General features: G+C 46.3%; 1 protein-coding gene across 3 annotated transcripts; it reads left to right on the top strand.

Annotated features, from left to right (window-relative positions):
- Positions 1-245: 245 nt before the first annotated feature.
- On the top strand, positions 246-23,816 carry Gja3 (gap junction protein, alpha 3). Of its 3 annotated transcripts, XM_011244959.1 has the most exons (3): positions 552-749; positions 1,988-2,034; positions 21,346-23,745. In XM_011244959.1, the coding sequence occupies exon 3, from the start codon at positions 21,363-21,365 to the stop codon at positions 22,614-22,616; it is 1,254 nt and encodes a 417-aa protein (XP_011243261.1). In that variant the 5' UTR covers positions 552-749; positions 1,988-2,034; positions 21,346-21,362; the 3' UTR covers positions 22,617-23,745. The 3 variants fall into 3 exon arrangements, with proteins under 3 accessions (NP_058671.2, XP_011243261.1, NP_001258552.1); NM_016975.3 differs by lacking the exons at positions 552-749; positions 1,988-2,034 and adding an exon at positions 246-470 and having other exon boundaries at positions 21,346-23,816; NM_001271623.1 differs by lacking the exon at positions 1,988-2,034 and having other exon boundaries at positions 553-749; positions 21,346-23,816.
- The last annotated feature ends 1,213 nt before the right edge of the window (positions 23,817-25,029 follow it).

The following is a 25,029-nucleotide window of genomic DNA, read 5'->3' as shown; positions in this document are numbered from 1 at the left end:
GAACAAGTTAATTTAAAAAAATTAGAATCCGTGGAGCTGTCGGCTAATTTGTGTCCGCCTGGAAGCAGGCTGGCGGCCGCTATTTATAGCTTGTTGCCCGCGGGGGCGTCTCTATCCGACAGGGTGAGACAGGATTCCGGCTGGGACTCGCCCGAGGAACAAGTCTGCATCCCCAGGCGGCGACACCCGGGCGCGACCGAGGCGCCCTCCCGACGCCCACGCGCGCAGCGCCCAGGCCGCTCTGGCAGTCGGTTGTGCCTTGCTCCCGCCCCGGCTGTCCACTCCTGCCCTATAGGACCCGGCCCTCGGGTGTCTGCGGCCGGGAACCCCATCCGACACCTGCGGCGGATCGGCGGAGCTGAGAGAGCCCGGACGAGGAGCGCGCGTGGTGCGCACTGGGGTGCAGGTGGCGCCCGAGGATGTGGGCGCGCGAGGAGGGGGCAGGTGCCAGCTTCCCCAGACGGGACCCGGTGAGGGGCGCAGGGGCGTGGCCTGTGGGATGCGGGGAGGCGTGGCTGGCAGAGTGGGAGGTGGCGAGGGCGTGGCGGGGCGACAGGGCAGCGGCGTGGGGCGCCAAGTGCGGTGCGTACCGCGGTGGTGGGGATGGCGGCCGGGGCGGAGAGGCCCGGCCCTAGCGCGGGGCGCTCGTGGGAAGAAGGGGCACCGCACGAGTAAAGAGGGAGCCTCCTTTACAGAGCAGGCCGAGCCCGACTGGGCGAGGAGCGCCGGTGCCGCCGCGGCCGAGCGGGGTAAGGCAAACTGGGAGTTCCAGGGCCATATTGGGGACCCGACAGCACCAGGGGTGGCGGGACGCGGCGCTGTCACCCCTGGGCAAGGCCCTGTTGCTCCCCGATCTTGGGAGGCTTTCGTGATTCTTTGGATTGTTGTGGGGTGCAGTAGGGCTGGGGAGCTGAGCCTTGGGAAACTTTGGGAAAGATTACTGTTCTTCTAGACTCCTAAAGACCTGGGCGGAGCGCCTGCTCTCTTTAATGGACGGTCAAAGCTGGGTCGAGATGGTTTGCCCTTGGGTTGGGGAAAGCAACCAGTCCCTATCCCCAAACAGCAGGGATCCTAAGGTCATTTTAACCTGCAAGTGGCCTGCAAGTGGCGGGGTACATTTGTAGTGTTTGATTGGAAAGAAACAAGGAGGGCCCACTTTTCTCAGAAAAAAAAACTTTTAGAAGTTTATTTTCTTCTTAAATACTTTAGTTGTTAGTACCACGACCCAGCTTCTTGATCTGTACGTGTGTGGCGGTGCACACGAGTAAAGACTGTACATGTTTGGAAGAGCGCCCTTAGCTGCCTTCTACAATAATCTTTTCATTAAGAGACTTGTAGTGACATTAAATTCCAGTGGCGGGCAGCTGTTTGCTTTCTGTCCACTCTTTACACAGGTAACTAGAATTCACTCTCTTGATCAGCCGTCTTGGTACCTGAATAATGTGAAAAGGGCTTCAGCTCTCCAGTTTTCCTTTTATCACGACGCCTCCAAAACGTGCCACTTAACAGCGGCTGTGTAAAACAGCCAGGAAGTGAATTGTGCACAGGCTCTCTCTTGGAATTCAAAACTATGACGATCTGTAATCTGTGCATCACTTCACACACTGCCCTTCTGTCGTGCCGTGAAATATATTGCAAGACAAACATGGAAAGATTAAACTGGAGTAAGGGAGGGGCTTTTCTAAATATCAGTTGTGTTCAAAGTAAAGAGCTAACTTGGCACAAAGTCTCCTGGCTCAGCAGTTTGGCCTCTGTTGAGATAAGCATCAAACAGGGCAATGCTTTGCCCTGTAGTGTGAAGCAGTTTACAAAACGGTCCCACGGGGACAGACAGTGCAGTTTGCTGACCAGCACGTGGCTGGAAGTGGTCGGACTTTAAAATGGCAGGAAACAAAAGTTGACTCTTTGTCGATAAGGAAAGAATTTTAACCAATTTTTTTTTCTGAACAGCACTAAAATTTTAGGGTTTTCTGTTCATTTTTCATAGCTGAATGACATATGATGGGTTTGGAACTTCCTTGCAGCCAGCCTGACGTATGTAGAAACTGGGACTACATCCTGCATTGCTTGAAAGCATGTCTAACAGTACCTAGGACACACAGCCTTAAGAACTCCACCATGTCACAGTCCCATGAACATTAATAAACATACACATTGGTAACTTGCCAGTGTGTGTGAGGACATTCAGAGGATTGAAGGGCCCCCAGGAAGCCTTTCACTTGTGCAGAAAGCCTGGTCCTAGGATCTGGATGTGAAGAAACCCAGACAAACTCAGCTGGTGGCTGGACTCACTTGTGTCTGTCCACCCATCCTTCTGTGGGGCTCCAGGACTAGGCAACCAGGGTCTATATTGCATCTATCCATTTTCCCCATGCCTGCCTCTTCCACGGCCTGCAAACAAGTCTCCAGAGGCAAGGACCACAGTCTTGTTGAGTGTTCACAGCACATACAGCTGCACACAGGATATATTTAATGTTTCCTGGAGAGAGAAACGCACCTGCTATGGTTCATGGGGCCATAACAGCACATGGGACCAGTCTGCTTATGGTTTCACTATATATAGTGCAGAAAGGCAAGAAAATAATAAAATATCACCTACATTTTTATTCTTACAGGGTGCTAAATTCTCCCTCAATAGTAATTAGATTAGCAGCCCAGAGCTGGCTTTTTAAAACCTGTCACAACTTCAGAAGTGTGAAGTCGTTTTTTACACTTGTGTATTTTATTCTTTTTGTTTTGTTTTTTGAGACAGGGTCTTTGAGACAGTAGCCCTGGCTTACGTAGAACTCTCCATGTAGACAAAACTGACTTCAAACTAACAGAGACCCACCTGCCTTAGCCTCTGAGTGCTGGATTGATGGCCTGTGCCACCATTTCTGGCTCATGTAACTTGTTCTTTCGTTTGAAGAATTTTCAGTTTATTTAGTCATTTGCAAACTAATGGTACTAAGTATGAAAATTGCTCATTTTTTTCTTCAGGCAACTCACCCCACTATCTCCATACTAAATTCTATGCTAATCTGTTCGTGAAAATTTATTTCTTGTTAATTTAAAAGTGAGTATTTTAGCTGGGCATAGTGCCTTGTAATCCCAGTGCTGGGAAAGCTGTGGCAGGATTGCTGTGAGCCTGAGGCCACCCTAGACTACGAGAGTTCCCTGACAAGTTAAGCTGAAAAAAAAAAAACCCAGATATTTTGATATGCCGTTTCTGTTTATTATAAAGTGAACAATAGCATCCTATAACCATTGAGGTGCGGGGTTTGTTCACTAAGAGTAGAAATATTTGCATTTTAAGATGATGTTTCCGGTGACATGACGAACAAGGTCACTGGGCTGTCCTTAACTCCTTTTAGGGAGTCTGCATACATGTGTGTCTGGCATGTGAATCACAGCACACGCGGAGTAAGAGGACCAGGCTGTAGCATTGATCCTGCCTTTATAAGGTTGATCTAACGTTTTGCTGAGTCCATCGATTGAACGTGAGAGATCACGCTTGTTCAGCGGGAGTTTTACCTGGAGAGCCATCTCACCAGCCCCTGGGAATTTTGACGGAAGTGTCCCTTTAGCCACTCTCACTGGCAAAAGCTTATAGTGTACTGTAACCTGTCTGCCTTAACACGCATGCTTAACACGTGTGTTCAAGTGTGCAGACTTATAGGATGCAAAGGGCAACACCTGGGACCTGAGCGATCTGCCTACGGCTTCCCCTTGAAGGCGTGTGGAAGGGGAGTGTGGCCAAGAGTTGCAGGTGAGGTTCCTTGCTGGCATTGGCACTATGGGCTGTGCAACCTTGAGCAAATCTCAATACCCCCTCTGGGCTGCCACTTCCTGGGCTGTAAACGAGGACGATAAATGAGACACTTCCGAGGTTCTTAGCGCCGCGGCTGTTTCCGTACGCCAGGTGCAGCAGGTAAGACTCCAGATGACATCACTCTGGCTATACAGTAGAATTACCTTTTAATTGTTTGCAGGATCAGAGCTAGAAAAGCCAATCAGGCTGCCCGACTTAGGCATTTTAGGCGTACCAAGAGCCTGCTGAGATCTCTCGTATATTAAAGTATTCCATGGTTTCTTCCACTGCAATATATCCTTGCCCAAACCACCCCTTAGAAAGTAGAGTGTTGGTAAGTCCCATTTCACCTGAAGGTGATTACTTTTTCATTACTCAGTTATTACGTTTGGAGGAAGAAGTTGAAGTGAGTCCTTCGAAATTAACAAGTGATGTTTAGTGAAATGTTTTGCTAAGTGACGATTCCCTTGGGTTTCATGGATCTTTTAAAAGACTGACAATGTGCTGGAGTAACTAGCCCAGGGCATTGGAGAGTTGGCCAGGGTAGAAGATGGAGGCCCTGGGTGTCAAAGGCCCCAGTGTGATTCATGACAGCAAGCCTTGGAGGTGTGGCCAGTTGCTAGCATTTTGTTGATGTTAGAACTCTGTAGAAAAGGCCACTTAAAGCTGATTCCCAGAGACAATATTTCTCTTGTTCAAGTATTTCAAGAAGAAAGAATTCTATTTAAAAATTAAGTGTTTTGTTAACTTGCCTTTCTTCAATACAAAGCAGTAAAGACCTTTAGTTCTTTTTTTAAACATTTTTTTTTAGATTTTTGCCTAAATATGTGCATTATAGATGCTTGCCTGGTGCCCTTGGAGGTCAGGAGAGGGCTTCAGATGCCCCGGAATTGGAGTTATAGATGTGAGCCACCATGTGGGTGCTGGGAGCCTTTGAAACTACCATCCTCTGAAGAGCAACAAGCACTTGTAACCACTGAGCCACCTCTCCAGCCCCAAGGCCTTTATAATCAAATGAGCACTTGTTGCTACTACTTACAAATCAAAATTAGCTCTCTCTGGTGTCTCTACAGTCCCAGCTACCAGGGAGGCTGAGGTGGAGGATTGTTTCAGCACAGGAGTCCAGAGTCAGGCTAAATAGCACCATCTGGTCAAGGGCTTGCCTTGCAAGTGTGGGGGTTTAATACCTAGACCCTATGTATCAATGCCAGGCAGGAGCTTGCAGAGGTGGCTCAGCAGGTAAAAGCATTTGCTATGCCGGCCTGAGAGCCCGAGCTCAGTTCCCTAGCACCCACATAAAAAGCCGGGTGTGGCCGTGAGCATACCCATGCCCCGTCACGGACAGAATGGGGGAGTCCCTGTGGCTTGCTCCAGGCTCAGAGGGAGACCCTGACTCCTGAGAGTAAAGTAGTCAACGACAAAACAAGACACATAGCCACATAGTGTCCTCTCTGGTCTCTGCATGCACTGATGTATGTTGTCCACCCCCTCCCATAAATACATACACTCAACACCAAAAAAATTAACTAAAAAAAAAAAAAAAAACGTCCAGCATGGTGTCACACTCGTGCTCCTAGTGGTGGAGAAACCGACTGCAGATGCTTGAGACTTGCTGGTCTCCTTGCTGAGCACCACCAGTGAGAGACTGTGTCTCCAAAGGAGTGACATCCAAGGTTGTCCTCTGGGACACACATACACACAGTCGTAACAAAATAAAGTTAAAAGCAGTTCTCGCTAGCTAGGTTTTCAAATCCCAGAAGGTCAAAATGAAAACGGATTCATTGTTTCCTCTGAGAGGTGAAGTGTTCATGCCAGGATTCGGTACTTAGTCCGGGGGTAGGAGGGGAGGCATCTGTTCAAGAGCATCAACTCCTCTGGTCGTCAGAGAGATGAGTAAGATCCTGGCGTGGCAGAAGTCTAAGAAACAAGATGAGAACACAGATGGTACACACCCTCCCAAGTGCTTCCTATGCAGTTATTTCATGAGTAATCCATGCGGGTTAGAAGTACAGCTTCAGGGCCAGGATGGAGCTCAGTGGTCGTGTGCTTGGCTGGAGTACACTTGATGCTGGGTATGATCTCCACCGTGAGGTGAGGATGGGCAAATTGTATATACACGAATTTAAAGCAATATAATTTAAGTGTAGTCGTGTCTTTCTGGAGCTTTATTCTTCAATGTTAGAGAGATATTCTGACAGTGATTGGGGGATAGATGGGGATTGAGATGTGGGCAAAGGACTGTTTATACTTTCACTACATCATGGCATCTAGGAGAAAGTGACCTTTCCCTGAAGAGCATGAGAGTATTTAAAAGTTAAGTAAAAAATTCAGGAGTGGTAGCAGTCAGAAGGCAGGAGCAGGAGAATTAGCCCAAGTTCAAGGCCACCATGGCCTACAAAGCGAGACCTTGTCTCAATAAATACACTAAGGGGCTGGGAACCTGGCTCCATACTTAAGAGCTTGTGCTGTTCCTGCAGAACCAGAGTTCAGGTCCCAGCACCTATGTCAGGCGCAACCACCTATAATTCTAGTTCCAGGGCATTTGAAGCCTTCTTCTGGCACCCACTGGCACCTGTACACACACATACACACACATACACACACACACGTGCACACGCATACATATGCTTTTTTTAAAAAAATCTTTTAAAAATTAGTATGTTTAAATAAATAAATTTGCTCACTATATAAAAATTAGTATAAGTTTGATAAATAATATGCATTTTTTTTCACTTAAAATAAGGGCTAGAAGGCTAGAGAGATGGCTCAGTGGTTAGGAGCACTGACTGTTCTTCCAGAGGTCCTGAGTTCAACTTCCAGCTCCTGACCATCTGTAATGGGATCCGATGCCCTCTTCTGGTGTGTCTGAAAACAGCTACAGTGTACTCACATATATCAAATAAATAAATAAATCTTTAAAAAAAAAAAGAGATGGCAGTAGTCTGCTAGTGGAGTGACTGCTCCCCGACCACTAACAAGGCTTTCCAAAAGGGGGCTGTGTGGGCTAGGAACCACTGAAACTAGTAATAAATACATTTACACTAAAGTAAAGGATGCCCCTTTATGTATACTTTACAGTAATACTGGTAAATAGTAAAACTAGCATCTACTCGTTCTTTTTAAGCATATGAAACCAAATAAAAACAGGTATGAAAGGCTTAGCACTTTAAAATATAAACTTCAATACAGGTACCACTGGATTTAGTATTTTTGTTGTTGTTTGGATTTTTTGTTTTCTGTTTTTGTTTTGGTTTGTTTGGCTTTTTGCTTGCTTGTTTTGGTTGGTTGGTTGGTTGGTTGTTGGTTTTGTTTTGTTTTGTTTTGTTTTAAGACAGGGCCTCACTATGTAACATTGACTGGCCTGGAACTCACTCTGTAGACCAGGCTAGGCTTGAACTAACAGAGATCCACCTGCCTCTGTCCCCCAACTGCTGGGATTAAAGGTGTGCTCCACCATGGCACATCTTAGAAACCATAAGCTAGGAAAAAAAAGAAGAAGAAGAAGGAGAAGAAAAAGAAAAGAAAAACAAATAAAAAAATCAAAAAAAGAAAGAAAAAGAGAGAAAAAAAAGAGAGAAACCATAAGCTAACATGACAGCTAATTTGTTAACAAACTTAAAATGTACAGGAAGTGGAAATTTTTCTGAAAGACAAAGTTGACTTGAGATACAGCAAAACTGCACAGCAAGAGCTGTTAATGAAGTGGGGATCTACTCAAGTCTCCCTGCACCGTCCTCCCTCAGAGAAGGACACTAGGTCTAGATGCCCCAGAGACGTTCTTACAGAGATGTTTCAGAGAATTTCACCTTTTGGGCTCAATAACTTATATATCAAAATATAATGATAATACAGAAATTGGTCCACCTGAGGCATGAATAAATAAATCTAAAGTAAAATGATAGAATATGAGTGTTCTTGATGATTACTCGTAAGCCATGATACGGACACCCTGGAAGTACTATGATCACCAGCTAGAACTCAAATATATTCAGAAAGAAAAAAGCCACTGTATGAAATCCAGTGCTGAGGATGTAGGAAACCAAGGGAGGCATGGAATCTATAGCCAGCCAGGACAGATGCTGCCTTAGCCCGGTAAAATAAAGGCGAATGGATACCAGCCATGCCAGTGCACACTTGTGGTCCCAGCATGGAGAATATAAAAGCAGGAGGATCCAATCTGCAGAGCTAGCCTCAGCTACATAGTGAGTTCAAGGTCAGCCTGAACTACATGAGACCATGTCTCAAAAAATTATACGAGAAATTAAACACTACTCACACGTTAGAAGCATTTGTGTTGTGTTCAGAAACAAGAGTAGATATCACCATGTCACCTTGTCTATTGGGTCCAAAACAACACGGAAAAGAAATAACAGGAAGATGGGTAATGTGTTTCATGGTTGTGATTCCAGCACTCCGAAGCACAGGACTAGAGAGATGGCTCAGCAGCTCAGAGCACTGGTTGCTCTTCCCAAAGTGCCAGGTTCAGTTTGCAACATCCACATGGCAGCTCACTACTGTCTGTAACTCCAGTCCCAGGGGATCTGACATCCTCTTCTGGCCTCCTTGAATACCAGGCATACACATGGTACACAGGCATACATGCAAACAAAATATTTATATATATAAAGTTAAAAAAAAAACAAGGGGGGAGAAGGGTTGAGGCAGGAGAATCACAAATTACAGGTGAATCTTAGAGTTAGGCATAGAATCAAACAAACAGGAAGAATTAGGAAGGGCAACCATCTATGTTTACTAGAGGATATGCTAAGTCTGTATGGCTACTTAGTAAACCCAGAGGGATCTCCTGTTAGCTCTGGTTAGGACTTCCTAACAGACTGTTGGATATGAGATTAGTACATGACAAGAATAACCAGGCTGCATGTAAAAGTGCTTGCCAGTCACATAAAACCCTGGGTCACATCCCCAGAGCTGCCCAAAACAAACCAACAGCCCATGTCACCAAGCAGGAAATTTTAAAACTATTTAGAACACACACACACACACACACACACACACACACACACACACACACACACACACACACACACATGAACAGTTCTTAAGCATCTAGAAATAAACCCAATAAAATAAGGGCAAGCTCTTCTAGGTCAAGATCCAAAGCATTGGGTGATCATCAGAGAATTTGTGTCAACAGAGAACAGTTGTTCTTGCTGTGGAGGAACGACATGGTGAGGAACTGAATTCAGTTTAAAAAAATGTAATGAGTTTCCATTTGAAATCATAGTTAAGATTTTTATGGAACTGACATGTTATATTCAGATTTCGTATTGAAGAAATTTAAGTCCAAAAATAAGTCAAGACATATTTGGAGAACAAGTCTGAGAGTGTTGTGCCAGGTATCTGGTATAGGTGACCCTGGCTATCCACTGGGGATGGGATCCAGGACCCACACGCCCTTATGGAAGGAAGTCCATGATGCTCAGATCCTACATGTGAGACGTGCCATGTTGCCTAGACACTCATCCTCCCATGTGCTTTGAACTATCTCTGGGTGACTTCCAGTGCCCAGCCCATATCAGTGTGCTGTAAAGAGGTGCCATGGTGTATAATCTGGCAAATCATGACAAGGATGTCTGTATAGACACAATTTATAAACTATTTCTCTAGAAGGCCAACTGTACTGTCTCGAGGATGAAAGCTGGAAAAGAGTAAGGAAGGAATGTAAGAAGTTAATAGTAAAGTCTTTCCATTTTCCATGACTCTCGAGTTTACTAGACCAGTCCTAATTTATATCTGGTTCATATTTGTGAAAAGGTCAGTTCCCTTGGAATATATATGTATGTATGTGTGTGTGTGTGTGTGTGTGTGTGTGTGTGTGTGTATCCCAAATCAGGAGCAGCAAAAAATTATTTCCTGAACCACCCCTCTCTCTTTCAAACCCGGGCAGACATTACTATCTGAAAATAGAACTCTGGATTATAGGACCCTTAAAATTCCACTCAGTGGCATGCCAGGCTGTCACACATACTTCATACAAAACTGTACTCTCTAACCCTTCCCCAGTTATATTAGCTCTACAATATTATTGTAAAAGAAAATAAAGAATGCTACACGTTCAGTCTTTCAACTCTGGTACCATTCTGTGGTCTTAGAAAGTTTTACACTTCCTAAGGCTGGGGAATTGGCTCAGTGGCTAAGAACACTGTTGCCCTTGCAGAGGACCCAGGCTCAACTCGCAGCATCCACATCTATAACTCCGGTCCCAGGGAACCTGACACCCTCTTAGGACCTTCAGGAGCATCATACAGGCACTTGATGTGCATACATGCATACAAAACATTCACACGCACACAACAATAAATAAATCTTTTTAAAAACATCTGACTTAGCCTGGTGGGTCACGTGTTCTCGCTCTGTAGATATTAGTGAGCTCCAGACTCAGATGTCAGCCACCTTCTTTCTGCCCCTGATCAATCTACATTTACTCCAAGATTTTCAATTTTATTTGTTTATTTATTTATTTATTTATTTTTATTTTTACTTTTTTTTTTTAAGATAGGGTCTCTCTCCCCATATATCCCAGGGTGGTGTGGAACTTTTAATCTCCTTTAGTCTCTAAAGTGCTGCGGTTATAGGAGTGTGCCACCACACCCAGCTTGGAGGTTTTAAATACCTTCTGCTTGGTGACAACTCCCAGATGGGACCTCAAGCTTGGACACTTGCCCACCTAAGGCGTTTTAAACTTCATGTGTCCCAGATAGAATCCACAGTCGCCATGGTCTCCCCTATTGACCCTCCTCTGATGACCCCACCTTGGAAAAGAGCATATCTGTTTCTCTAGTTGGAGTTCTGAGCTCCATCGTCCTCCCTGTCTGGTCTTCTCCAGTCCTCCTCATATCTGGTCCTCTCCAGTCCTCCTCATATCTCATTATCATGATCAGGCAGGCTCAGCTGTCTCACCACCTGTCTTGTTGGGAGTGGCCTCTTTAGATGGCACAATTTGCGGGAGGGGGGGTGTCCTCAGAAAGAGACCCTCTAAGTTTCTGTGTTCCCCTCTGGGACATTCAGGACAGGGGGATGTCCCAGGAATGTTCTGGACAAAAATGTGTCACTCTGTTCAATCCCTCAAATGTCTTTCCGTAAATGAGAACCAGGCACCTGTCCCTTCTGCTGCAGCTTGGCTCCTCCTGACTTGCTGCCTTGTCCCATCCTTCATGCCTGGGAGGGATACTCTGTCACTTCCTGGAGTGCTCTGCACTGCAGTTGAGGCCCTCTGTTTGGTTTTTATGATCATGTCCCCACCTTAGGTGTCTCCTCTTGCCCTTGGGCTATGCAGACCCCTGTTTCCAACTTCTGCTTGTGGCAGTTTGACTTGACTTGTGCTACGGGCACAGGTTCAGTCCCTCAGCCCCGCGAGGCCCAGAGTAGAGCAGCAGCAGCAGCAGCAGCAGCAGCAGCAGCAGCAGCAGCAGCAGCAGCAGCAGCAGCAGCAGCAGCAGCAGCAGCAGTAGGCTGTCTCCAGGCTGTGCTCTGCCCTTGGCTGCAGCCTCTGGCTATGAGGAGAAGCAGGTGGGACCTTGCTTCCTCCCTGTGAGCTCTCAGCAAACTCATCCTCTTGGGAACTAAGGTTTGACCTCACTGACAGAGTCTTGTCTACACTCCGAGGGAAGGTTTCTTCCCTTACTTGCTCTCTCCACTGCTGTTGGGAAAGAAGGCTCCTTCTGCCTTTACCCTCAACATTCCTATTAACTTCGCCCTCTGATGTCCTGTATCCATGGCCTCTATGGCTTGAAAACACCTCAGATGGGGCCTGACCCTCTCAGTGACTGAGCTGACTCCTCCTTTAATTATGTGTTTATTAAGTAAGTGCCCTTTCCCACTGCCCCATTTATCCCCACCTACTACCCTGTAACCCATGATTAGACTCTCTATCCCTACTACCTTCCTGCTAGTCTGAGATCAAAAGGTCTTGGCTTCATCCATGTTGAACACTCTTTAAACATGTTGACACAGAGTTCATCAAAGCCCTCTGCTGGCCCTTAGCGCTGTGTTGACTTCTGAGTCAGGAGTGGTATTCCTCAGTGCCCCTTTGCCCTCAAGCCCCTCCCAGATTCCTGTGCCACCTGCTAGCCCCACTTTGACTTTAGACACTTCAGGAGATGTCTGACCTCTCCTAAGCTACTTCATCCCCAGCTACACAGGAGCTGAGGCAGGAGAATTATGAGTTTGAAGTCACTGTGGGCTACAGAGTAAGGCCTAGTCTTTAAGCAAAAAAGGAAAACAAAACAAAACAAAAACAAAAAAAAAACAGAAAAGGAGAGAGGAAGAGAAGAAAAGGGGAAGAAGTTTGTGAAATAACTTTCTACAAAATTGAAGGGAAATGAGGACAAGGAACAGAACGGGGGAGAGAAAGACCATTTCGCAGAGCACAGACTCCAAGAACTTAATATCCAAATGCGTGGACTTCTCTTCATGTGGCCTACAGCCAAGACACAGTACCCAGAACTTCTGGGTTTCATCTTCAGTGAGTCTTTGTGTCTTCCTGACCTTATCCAATCCAGTACCACCTTCCCACACACGGTCACAGGCCCCTCGAGGGGCACCGTTCTTTGTATGTCCTTGGGTCTGACATGGACATATACACACTGGACACCGGAATAGTTCTGCAGTGTCCCCAGTCTTCAGTCCCTGTTGCCTGGAGTGCTACACAGCACACAGCTGTACCTGAAATCTGCTCAGCAATGTGGATGCAATGTCGGTAAAGCAGCTGGCTTTACAGAGTTAGAAGGACACCCGGTCACCGCTTTCTAACCCCAGATCATCATACCAGGTCACACGTGTCCCATATCCGTGGCTCCGCTGTCTTCTGTCAAGAGGCAGCACTCCAAATCTCAGCTCTATTTCTGTGGCCTTTCCCCTCCCCCCTCCCTCCCATTTTTCCCTCACCACTCATTTGAGTATTAACCACCCATTTCCCTCTCTACACATAGTTGGGTGTGGTGGTCTACCCCTGTGGTTGCAGACCTGGGAAGCTGAAGTAGGCAGATGCCACTAGGTGCTTGTCAGCAGAGGCTACAGCAAACCAGCAAAACAAAACAAAATGCAAACCAACAACAGTAAAAGCAAAACAAGAGGGCAGAGAGGGGACTCAGCGGTTAAAAGCGTTTGCTGCTCCTGCAGAGGACCGGGGTTCAGACCCCAGCAACCCTGTGGTGGCTCAGAACCATCTGTAACTCCAGTTCCCGGAGATCGGATGACCTCTTCTGGCCTCTTTGGGTGCCAGGCATATAGCTGAGACATACAGATTAAGTTAGGGTTTCTATTGCTGTGATGAAACGCCATGACCAGAAGCAACTTGGGGAGGGCAGGAACTTGGAGGCAGGAGCTGATGCAGAGGCCATGAAGGGGTGCTGCTTACTGGCTTGCTCAACCTGCTTTCTTATAGACTCCAAGACCAACCGCCCAGGGGTGGCCCCACCCACAATGAGCCGGGCCCTCCCCCCCATCAATCACTAATTAAGAAAATACTCTAAAGGTTTGCTGCAGCCTGAGCTTACAGAGGCATTTTCTCCGTTGATGTTCTCTCCTTTCAGATGATTCTAGCTTGTGTCAAGCTGATATGAAACCAGACACACACACACACACTCACATACACACACCACTCATTCACATAAAATAAATTTTTAAAAAATCCATTTTCTTTTCTTTCTCTTGTTTTTCTTTGTGTATTTCTTTTTGTCTCTCTTTCCTTTTGTTTTTGAACTTAGACCCTCCAGAATCCAACATCCTGAATGCAAGGATTTCAGGGCATTGCAGGTGTGTGCCACCTTACCTTGCAGAAACAGATTTAAAAAAAAAAAAAAGACATGCTATGTCTTAAACTGTCCAACAAACTTGTGCATCAGGAATGAACCCCAGGTTCATAGAATAGAACCTGCTGTAGAATAGCCACCATTGATCTGACCGGAAAAACAAGACATCCCAAAGGCTCCAGTGAAAGTTACATAATTTTTGCAAAGAAATAGAGCTGCAAAGCACCATGAAAGCAGCCCAAAGATGTGGGACCTGAAGGCCTGTTTGGTGCTCAGTGGTGTAAGGATAAGGGCTGCTGTTGTGTGCAGCATGTAGTAGCAGTATAGTTAACAACACAGGTTCCTCGGGCTAGCCTCAGACTCACTAAGTAACCCAGGTTAGAACTCAACTTCTAATATTCCTGCCTCCAATTCCCAGGTCCTGGGATTGTGTACATGTACCAACATGCCTGGCCTTTGGGGGATGGGGGGTGGAGGGTGGTTTTCAATTAAGATGTACCGAGTAGACCAGGTGCCATTTTACAAAGATAAACACTACATCCAGGCAGTATGTAGCCCTACTCCCCACCTAACCCTGTCATAGATCAATTCCACCTGTTCTGACAACTGCCACAGGTTGATTTTGTCATAGTGTGACTACAGAGCTTAGGTATATAAACTAAAGCAAGCGTGCCATCACCAGGTGATGCAATCTTTTTGGACCCTGGCCGTCTGCCGTCTGTCAGTCACCACAGTGTTGCTATACAGCATGTGACTGTTTAAAGTGCTGTTATAACGCTGGGTACCGTATCCTGTCATTAAACTGTAAGCACCTCACAGAGTTAAGCAGTTCCTGTCCATGGAGAGAATACACTTGGGCCGCCTTCCATACCACTCAGCCACATTTTACTATACCCGAGGCACACTACCCACACTTAGTCTCAAGAGTGTGATGCTGACATCAGTTGAGTGACAGAGAGGTAACAAGAGAGGCTGGGGTCCCACAGAGATGTGCTTACTCATGTGCACATACTTGTGTGTGATGTGGCCCAAGGTGATTTGTAGTGTGTGGAGACCACAGGATAAGCCTGGTATCATCCTTAGAAATGGCATTTACTTTCTTTGAGCCAGCTACAGCCCGCTGGTCAGGCTAGACCCATGGGTTCTGGGGATCGAGCTCAGGTCCTCGTGTTTACAAGGCAAGCCCCTTACCGACTGAGCTAGAGCAGTCGCTTCAGGTCTTCCTTATTTTGTGAGACCAAGTCTCTCAGTGTACCCAGACTGGCCTCAGTCGGCTGGGTCCTAGGATGACTGGTCTGTGCCGTCACATCTGGCAATGGCTGTGAAATCTGTGGTTACGAATGTGACTTATTGTTATGGAAACCATAACTCTTGTCAGTGTGGCTCCTTCCTTCTCTGAGTGCAGGTCTGAGTATGCGTGAAGTGACAGCATCAGACTGTGTCTGTCATTTATCATTACAGCAGCAGTGTTTCTTTGTGTCTTTAATATGCTTAAAATTATATTTCATTAGTATTAATATATGTTTCAGTAGTTAGGAATCATGTGAATTTTATTTTTCAGTAATTACAAATGAACCACAATTTTTCATTTATGCCTGGCCTTATTCAGATAAGAAAAAAAAATGTAGCTTGAACCAATAGTGGGTTTTCTTCTGATTATAAAAAAAATCTGTCTGGGCATGGTGGCATATGCCTTTAATCCCAGCCCTTGGGAGACAGAGGCAGACATATTTCTGAGTTCGAGGCCAGCCTGGTCTACAAAGTGAGTCCAGGACAGCCAGGGCTATACAGAGAAACCCTGTCTCGAAAAACTAAAAATAAATAAATAAATAAATAAATAAATAAATAATAAAAATAAAAATCTGGAAGCAGCTGGCAAGGTTTATTTAGCAGCAGCCCTGGCGTGTGACAGAGATAACCTTGGGATTTTCTTGACTCTTCCCTTAGGCTTACTGTCTAATGCTTACAAGGTGGCTGCCCATCTCCACATAGCTTACGGTTTCCATTGCTATGAAGAGATACCATGACCACAGCAACTCTTATGAAGGACAACATTTAATTGGGGCTGGCTCACAGTTTCAGAAGTTCAGTGTCTTATCATCATGGTGGGAAGCATGGAGTCATGCAGGCAGACATGATGCTGAAGAAGGAACTGAGAGTTCCACATCTGGATCCACAGGCAGCAGGAGGAGACTGGATTCCACAGAGAGCTTAGCTTGAGTATAGGAGACCTCAAAGCCCATCCCTACAGTGACATGCTTCCCCCAACAAGGCACACCTACTCACAAGGCCACACCTAATAGTGCCACTCCATGTGGGTCAACCATTCAAATACATGAGTCTGTGAGAGTCATTGCTATTCAAACCACCATGCCAGGCGCCATGTCTGTGCTCACAGGAGGAAGAGGAACCACCTGCACCTGTCTTTTCTTAGAAAGGCAGCCCTGGTTGGAATGACTCTCAGCAGTTAAGAACATGTGCTGTTCATGCAGGGTCCTGAGTTCAGTTCTCAGCACTGGTGGCACTGGGCCAGCGGCTTTGGGCCAGTAGCTCACGGCAGCCTGGATTATTGCTCCACCTCCAGGGAGTCTGTATACCTTCTTCTGAATTGTATAGGCACCTGCACACACCCACACAGCACACACATAGATACATAATTAAAAATAAAGCAAATTGCTTAAAAAAGAAAAGCAAAAAGTCCCAAGACATTTCCCAGAAGAATTCTTAAACTTTGCGCACAGATTTTAATCCCTTCTGATGGGATCAGCCCTGCCCCATACCATGACCTAAGGACTTGAATTAGGCTCCACCTCTTAAAGGTCCCACCCTAACGTATGAACCTTATTGAAACCCTGGTAAGGGGCCTTCCTGATATGGGCAGGTGAGTACCCCTTCTTCTAGGGACAGCTCTGAGGGATGAGTAGGTTTAGGGCTGACTGGAAGAGAGGACAGAGGGAGCTGGAATGGTTCTTTGGCATCTCTCAGTCAGGGGAGTGACTGCTTCCTGTACAGCAGTTTAAGTCTTTGAAGTGCAATGCTTTACCCTCTAAAGACATTCAGAGCAGTGCGTGTCACAATAGGGACAGGGAATGTGGGATTTGTCAAGAGTAAGATTTAGTTTTCTATCTTAACCTGATAAGCAGAGCACTGGAGGTGTGCTTGAGGTTAATAATTAGCTGTTTCTTTAGACTGCTAGGAAGTGAAGCTTCATTTAATTCCAAGCCTGTTCTTAAAGATTAGCACTGAGGCTGGAATATGGAGGGCTGGAGAGAGGGCTCAGCTATCAAGAACACTAGCTGCTCTTGAACAGCACCTAGGTTCAGTTCCCAGCACCCACATGATGGTTCACAGCCATCTGTAACTCCAGCTCCAGGGGATTTGACACCCTCTCCTGTCCACTGCAGATGCCAGGCATGCATGCGGTATACAGACATCCTGCCTAAACTTTGATACGCATAAAATAAGTCTTGAAAAGATTAAAAAAAAAAAAAAGATGGCTCAGAGGGTAAAGGAGGGTGGCCGCCAAGCTGCTCTACCTTCGTTTGAGCCCACGACCTACAGGTTGGAAGGAGAGACCAGACTTCTGTGAATTCTTTTTGGACCTCCACTCAAATAAATAATTTTTAAAGTCTTAGATCTACTCATTTTCTTAATTCATGTGCATGAGTGTTTTGTCTACAAGCGTGTCTATGTAGCATGTGAGTGCCTGGTGCCTACAAGGCTGGAAGAGTGAGTACATCGAATCTCCTGGGGCTAAAGTTACATGCTTGCTATGTGTGCACTAGGAGTCAAACCTGGGTCCTTAACCACTGAGCAAACTCTCCAGGTCAAATATCCTTTTCAATTAAAAAGATTATTTAGGCTGGGCAGTGGTGGCACACACCTTTAGTCCCAGCACTTGGGAGGCAGAGGCAGGTGGATTTCTGAGTTCAAGGCCAGCCTGGTCTAGAGAGTGAGTTCCAGGACAGCCAGGGCTACACAGAGAAACCCTGTCTTGAAAAACCAAGAAAAAAAAAGATTATTTAATATTGTATTTATGTGTGCCTCTGTGTGTATATGTGTGTGTGTGTGTGTGTGTGTGTGTGTGTGTGCCTGAAGTCCTCAAGTATCTCCCATGTTGCTGTTCACCTTATCTTTTCAGACTGAGTCTCTTGCTGGACACAAAGCTCTCCAATATGCTAGACTGTCTTGCCAGTCGCTCTAGAGATCTATGCACCTCCCTCCCAGCCTGGCACTAGAGTTCCAGACGTGTACAACCAAGCCTGCCTCTTTGAATGAGTTCTGGGGATCTGAACTCAGGTCCTCCTGCTTGTGGGGCAGGCTCTGTACTCACTGATTGTCACTTAACAACTGATTGTCACTGATTGTCACTTAACACCTTAAAACTCCAAGTGAAGCACTTCCTGGGTTCTGCTGGATGCTGGAACAGACTCTTTCAGCCATGATGGCTGTCCTCACTGCAGCAAGGCCGTGAGAGCATGGGAGCTGTCTTTTCATTGAAGTTCAAAGTGTCTCCCTGTGAGCAGCAGCAATGAAGAAATTCTTCCGATCTCTGTCCCCTGTGCCTTCTCACAGAAGGCTCACATCTTCCTCCCTCATCCCTGTATATGGACAAATGGCTGCTTGTGCTTTCCTTTTTTTTTTTTTTAATTGTTGCAACAAAATACTGACAAAAGCAGTTTAAGCACAGAATGGTTTTATTTTGACTCCTAATTCAAATATATATATATATATATATATATATATATATATACAGTCTATTGTGGCAGAGTCCTGTCAGCAGGAGTTTGAGCTGGCCCCGTTGCACCCACAATGAGGATGCTGCTACTTGGCCCTCTACTTCTTCTTTCAGCTGAGGAAACTAACCCATACAATGGAGCAGCCTACATGTAGAGTGGGTCTTCTCACTCCAGCTAACCTCATCTAGAAATTCCCTAGCGCCTGGACATTTATTTCCGGGTGCCTCAGAAGCTCATCGAGTTGACAAGATTAAGCATCGAGGTTAGCCCTTCAGTGACCAAGCTCACAGGGAGAAGGCCTCCTGCCCACGGGCCTTGTTGGGAGTGCGCTCAGCAACAGTGATGTCCACAGACGGACACCACCAGATGTCTTCATGAGCCCTACCCCAAACCTCCACAGTTCACCCAAAACCTAAAGTCCCTGAGCCTCTTCCCCTTGTCTTTGACCAAGCTAATACCTATACTGTGTGTGTGTGTGTGTGTGTGTGTGTGTGTGTGTGTGTGTGTGTGTGATTCCATAACACCAGCACAGCAGTGGGGACATGCTGTGTGCCCACTGATGCTTTTGAGTGACTAGTTGTTGCAGGTCTTACTCTATTGGACTGGAGCCTTGGTCCCAATGAGGTAACCATGGCAACTCTGGGTACTTCCTGAGCTGTACCACCCCAGCATTGTATCCAGTTTGGACTTCTACGGTGACCACAGAGATTGCACACATGATAGGTGAGGTGATTTTAGGTGGTCTGTTAATTACTAAAATGGTGACAAAATTGACCCATCATCAGTTGTTTCCTTCTTCATGGTGGCCTTGGAGGTCTCAGTGTGATACTAGCACAGTCAGTCCTAACTCTCAGCAGACTGACCCAATAAGAAGGTTTGGTCCTTGGTGGGTTTCCTTAAACAATGCAATATAACTGTGTTAATCATCTTTCTCATCACCATGACAAGATGGCAGAAAGACAGCTGAAAGGAAGAATATCTATTGAGCTCCTGGTTTCAGAGGGTCCAGCCCAGCCCGGGGATGGGACATGAAAGAGAAAAGTGGCTCACGCTCTAACCTATGTCCCACTGCCTTCCTATGTTTCCGTTTTTTCCCTCTGTCCAGTCCTCTAACCCATTTGGATGTTGCTGCCCACATACAGGGGTGGGTCTTGCCCTCTCCGTTCATCTCTCCTGGAAATGCACCTCACTCACACCCAGAAGTGGTTCCCATCCACCTCCCAGGTGATTCTAAATCTAGATAAATTGACGGTGAAGATTAATCACCACACCAGTATGGCATTAAACTGTCAGGTATGATAAGTTAGCTGGAGATGGTATGAAGTGTATAGAAGGGTGGACAGGTTCTATGCAAGGCCAAACCGATGAGCATGCAGTGGTTTTTATCGTCTGTGAAGAAGCTGGAAACCAGTCACCTTTGCTGAGGATATGTGTGTGTGTGTGTGTATGTGTGTATATATATATATATGTATATATATATGTGTGTGTGTATGTATGTATGTATATATATATGTGTGTGTGTATGTATATATATATATATATATATATATATATATATGTTTGTATTTGTTTTATGTTTTTAAATAAGTCCCATGTATCTCAAGCTGGTCCCAGACTTACTGTGTAAGCCAAGGGTGATCTGGACCTTCTGGCCTTCCTGCCTGCACCCACTAGTGCTAAGGTTAAGGTGTTTGCCCACTCATCTCACTGCTTTCTCAGCTTCTTAATCCTTTTTTTGAACAAAGAATGTTTAGCCAGTGTTTTTGGCAGACAATATCATCAAGTAGCATGTTATTAGTGGTTTGTTAGTTTGTTTTGAGACAGGTGTTGATATTGTAGTCCTTGCTGGCCTGGAATTGGTTAAGCAAACCAGATGACTGAGCTTTTGTCAATCCTCCTGCCTCCTGAATAGTGCCAGTGTTTTGTTTTGTTTTTTCTTAAAGCTGCCATTTATTTCTGGTATGAATTTTTTATAATACTTGAAATATTATGATTTTATAATAGTAGAAGAAAGTCTTCTATTTAAGCATTATAAAGAATGTTGGTATGAAGAAAAAGAAAGCAGATAATGGCTGAGGTGGTAGATTAGCAAGGCGAGAGTTTAGACAGTGCCCCAAAAAGGCAGCACTTTGCAAATGTTCTCTAATCCCATGGGAACAGAAAGCCCAGGTCAGAGTTAGCCAGTCCCCTAGCTGTATGCAGAAGCATTCTGGAGAGAAAGAGACCCCGAGTAAGAGGCAGGAGGCTCATCCTCTTTCCTTCCACCCCAGTTTCTCCATCCCTGGAATGAAGGCTCAGGGGGTGGTTAAACCACTCATGCCAGCAGTTGCCTACTGTGACATCTGCTGAGTCGTATCAGTGATTGTTGTTGATGTCACCTACCTGTCAAGACAATGCAGGATATATACAGTATCTGTGGGGATTGGCTCTAAGACCCCCAGAGATTCCAGAATCACCAGTGTCTAGGCCCAGTCAATAAAATGGCAGAGTATTTGCAGAGAACCTATCGCATCCCTCTGTATACTGTACATCATTTCTGGATGCATTGAAATACCGAATACAATGTAAATGTTATGGAATTGTTATCATACTGAATTGTTTGGGGATAACAATGAGAAAATGCAAACACAGAACAATTGCCACCACCCCACATTTCAAATTCTTTAATTACTGTTATTGTGTGTCTGTATGTATGATATGTGCAAGTGTACATGTGCCATGGCCAGTGTATAGGGGTCAAAGGGAAACTTTCAAGAGTCAGTTCTTCCAAGTGAAATCCCAGGCTCTACCTCAGGTTGTTAGCACAGCTTTACCACTAAAGTATGATGGTGGTGGTAGTGCTGTTGCTGCTGCTGCTGCTGGTGGTGGTGGTGGTAATAGAAATACCAGGAACTGGGGGGGGGGGGAGCCCCTTGGTTTTGGGATTACAGACATGTAGTCCACTCCAGGCCTCCACTTGTTTCAGATCTGAAGTTGGTGGGGCCAGAAGCAACACTGCACTGTCCTGCTCTCCCCAGTAGTAACAGCCGTGTTTCCCTTGCAGGTTAGCTGTTGGGAGCAATGGGCGACTGGAGCTTCCTGGGGCGGCTGCTGGAGAACGCACAGGAGCACTCTACAGTCATCGGCAAAGTGTGGCTGACCGTGCTGTTCATCTTCCGCATTCTGGTGTTAGGGGCGGCAGCCGAGGAGGTGTGGGGCGACGAGCAATCGGACTTCACCTGCAACACACAGCAGCCAGGCTGTGAGAACGTCTGCTACGACCGCGCTTTCCCCATTTCGCACATCCGCTTCTGGGCGCTGCAAATCATCTTCGTGTCTACGCCCACCCTCATCTATCTGGGCCACGTGCTACACATCGTGCGCATGGAGGAGAAGAAGAAAGAGCGGGAGGAAGAGCTGCTGAGGAGAGACAACCCTCAGCACGGCCGTGGTCGCGAGCCAATGCGTACAGGGAGCCCGCGGGACCCTCCACTACGCGATGACCGTGGCAAGGTGCGCATCGCAGGTGCGCTGCTGCGGACCTACGTCTTCAACATCATCTTCAAGACACTCTTCGAAGTGGGGTTCATCGCGGGCCAGTACTTTCTATACGGCTTCCAGCTGCAGCCACTTTACCGCTGCGACCGCTGGCCCTGCCCCAACACTGTGGACTGTTTCATCTCCAGGCCCACAGAGAAGACCATCTTTGTCATCTTCATGCTGGCTGTGGCCTGTGCGTCACTGGTACTCAACATGCTGGAGATTTACCACCTGGGCTGGAAGAAGCTCAAGCAGGGAGTTACTAACCACTTCAACCCAGATGCCTCAGAAGCCAGGCACAAGCCCTTGGACCCCCTACCCACGGCCACCAGCTCTGGCCCGCCCAGCGTCTCCATCGGGTTCCCACCTTATTACACACACCCTGCCTGTCCCACAGTACAGGCAAAGGCCATAGGGTTTCCTGGGGCCCCACTATCACCAGCAGACTTCACAGTGGTGACTCTAAACGATGCTCAAGGCAGAAACCACCCAGTCAAACACTGCAATGGCCACCACCTGACGACAGAGCAGAACTGGACCAGGCAAGTGGCAGAGCAGCAGACTCCAGCCAGCAAGCCCTCTTCAGCAGCATCCAGCCCTGATGGCCGCAAGGGGCTCATTGACAGCAGTGGCAGCAGCTTACAGGAGAGTGCCTTGGTAGTGACGCCAGAGGAGGGGGAACAGGCTTTGGCCACCACAGTGGAGATGCACTCGCCACCGTTGGTCCTCCTGGACCCAGGAAGGTCCAGCAAGTCCAGCAACGGACGTGCCAGACCAGGTGACTTGGCCATCTAGCCATAGTCATTCCAGATACCTTTATAAACCTTCTCTTTACCCCTTAGAAACCAAAAACACTCAAAAAGCATTTCTAATCAACAGGTAGAAAGAGAGAGAGAGAAAAAAACCAAAACAAAAACCTGACAGTGCTGGATTCCCCTGAGGGAAACACTGAGCAAACTGGATCAGTCTGGTTTTAATGCTTGCTGTTCTTGTCGCTGTGGGACAGGGTGGGGGTGACCCCAGTGTCTGAGATCGAGGTGGGGGCAGAGCAAGGTTGTTGGCTCCCAGCAGTGCTTGCTCTTGTTCGGCCTCCTCCACTATTCTGTCATGATGAAGCAACAGGTGTTAGCAGCCCTTCAGTGGGGGGACAATTCAGTTTCCATTCCTAAGCTCTCCAAGCAGCCCAGAGAGTCACAGAGGCACTTAAGCTCTATCTCTGCTTGAGACTTTTAACTTAGAGTTCAATTTCATTTTGGGATATTTGCCAAACTGTACTAAAAAAAGACTTGGAATCTATCTAGTGTCGCTTGAGCTTCTGGAATTGCATGTGAGGTCCAGGACATCCAACTGCAGGCTGCAGGACACAGCGACAGAGAACAGTTGTCCTCCAGTGCTGTTTCCATGGGACAAGGCCACAGGCATTCCTGGTAGAGGCAGGTGGAGATGCAGAGACCCTGGAAAGCCCTTCAACAGAGGAGGAAGATGGTGGTGTGGCAGGTATTGCCGTAGGTGTTCATTTATTTCTTTGATGATATTTTGTGCTTAGCCTGGATGGTGAAAGTATTTACCCCCCTCCCCCACATACACATATTTTGCCTTTCATTAAAAAAAATAGTGCCATTAAAATGACTACTGATCAGGGAGATGTTTAATTAGTTAAGATTTGACTTTCCTTTAAAACAAATCCACCTTCCATGTCAGCCAACTAATCACTATGAGGATGTCTAGGTAAAAAATTAACCACTGTGAGAATGTACGCTAGATAAAACTTGGGGTAGGGGATTCACATGCGTTTTAAGTACTTGAAGTTTTAAAAGTTTCTGAATCGGAGGTTCACTACTGTTACAAGGAAAAATGTTTATGCAGATGAATCATTGATGACTTACACTTAAAAGAAAGTACACAATAAAACACTTCAAACTCCCGGACCTTTTATTTATTTATTTTTTTGTGACTATTTGCTTTCTAAAGTGTAAATAAAATTGTCTTGATTTTACTCGCTGTGTAAGAACGTGTGGCTGATTGTGGGGTGTCTGCTCTGTTTTCCTCCCACTTGAGCACTGTCGTCCAGGGAGGCTATTTATGTACGTGGGCCGGTCTGGGAGAGGGCAGAATTCTCTCTACAGTACACGCTCAGTACAGTGCAGTCAGTGGGGCTCTGCTGTGGCTCCTCTTTATATAAACTAATGAGCAGTGGCCATGTAGGGCTTGCCTCCCTTCTTCACCTCCACTCCAAGTCGTTCATCCTTATTCAGCAAACATCACGTACTTTTCCCATTTCATTTCTTTTTATAGGTTAATCTGATGGTTAATTTGGGGCTGCACCCCACACATTTTCTGTCTCCAGGGTTAAAGGGGGGTAGAAAGTAATTTCTGCACTCAGCCTTGCATGTGCATACACACATAGTTCATTAGTTCATTCTGCTTGCTGGACAGAGCAATGAGCAATCGCTGATGTTTAAAATACATTGACTTTCCATACGGAGCCTGGACCACAGTTAAATCCTTTGGAAAATTCTAGATACATAAATGCTGGCTCTGCACATGGAGTCTTTGGCTTAGGGGGCAGGGTGTAGCTCTTTAGAGAGAAGGGTTATGAGGGAAAACCCATGTGAAGAGCATTCAGAGAAAAATCTTGGTTCTCGTAAAAAAAAAAAAATTGCACTAATAGTCACCAAAGAGCCAGTATTCAGTCCCTGGTGACTGTGGATGCTTCCTGAGTTCTTTGCAGTCTTGGGTGGGTACAGATGCTTTTCTGAGTTCTGCAAGTTGGACTAAAATAAATGTAACAATATGTAAGCCCTGTGCATATCCACAGTTGATTTCTAGGGGAGTATTTAGTTTTCACATCTGAAGATGGGGACCAGGAAGACAGCATGAGGACCTGACCTGGGGGAGCAGCACTCACAGTTTTTTAACAATTGGGCTGTGATAGCAGTGCCTGTAATCTAATGCTGGGGAGGCAGAGACAGGCGGTCTCTGGAGTTGGCTGGCCAGTCTAGCCACATAGGCTACCTTCAGGTTCAGTGAGATACCCTGCCTTAAACAGGTGGAGAACAATCGAGGAAGATACCCCACACGTGTACATAATACAAGCAACATTCTCAAACATAAGAACACACATACAAACTGAACTCTGTTCACAATCTGCTCACAAAGATGCTGGTATTATTCAATTAACCATAGTCTAACTGGCCTATTCAGTTAT

The sequence above is a fragment of the Mus musculus genome, chromosome 14 (genome assembly GCF_000001635.26).
Source record: "Mus musculus strain C57BL/6J chromosome 14, GRCm38.p6 C57BL/6J".
Taxonomy (NCBI): Eukaryota; Metazoa; Chordata; class Mammalia; order Rodentia; family Muridae; genus Mus; species Mus musculus.
The sequence above is the reverse complement of the archived record's forward strand: the minus strand, read 5'-3'. Positions and strand labels throughout refer to the sequence as shown.

Excerpts from the sequence above, each read along its gene's own strand:
- Gja3 (NM_016975.3), top strand. The coding sequence starts at position 21,363 with ATGGGCGACTGGAGCTTCCTGGGGCGGCTGCTGGAGAACGCACAGGAG.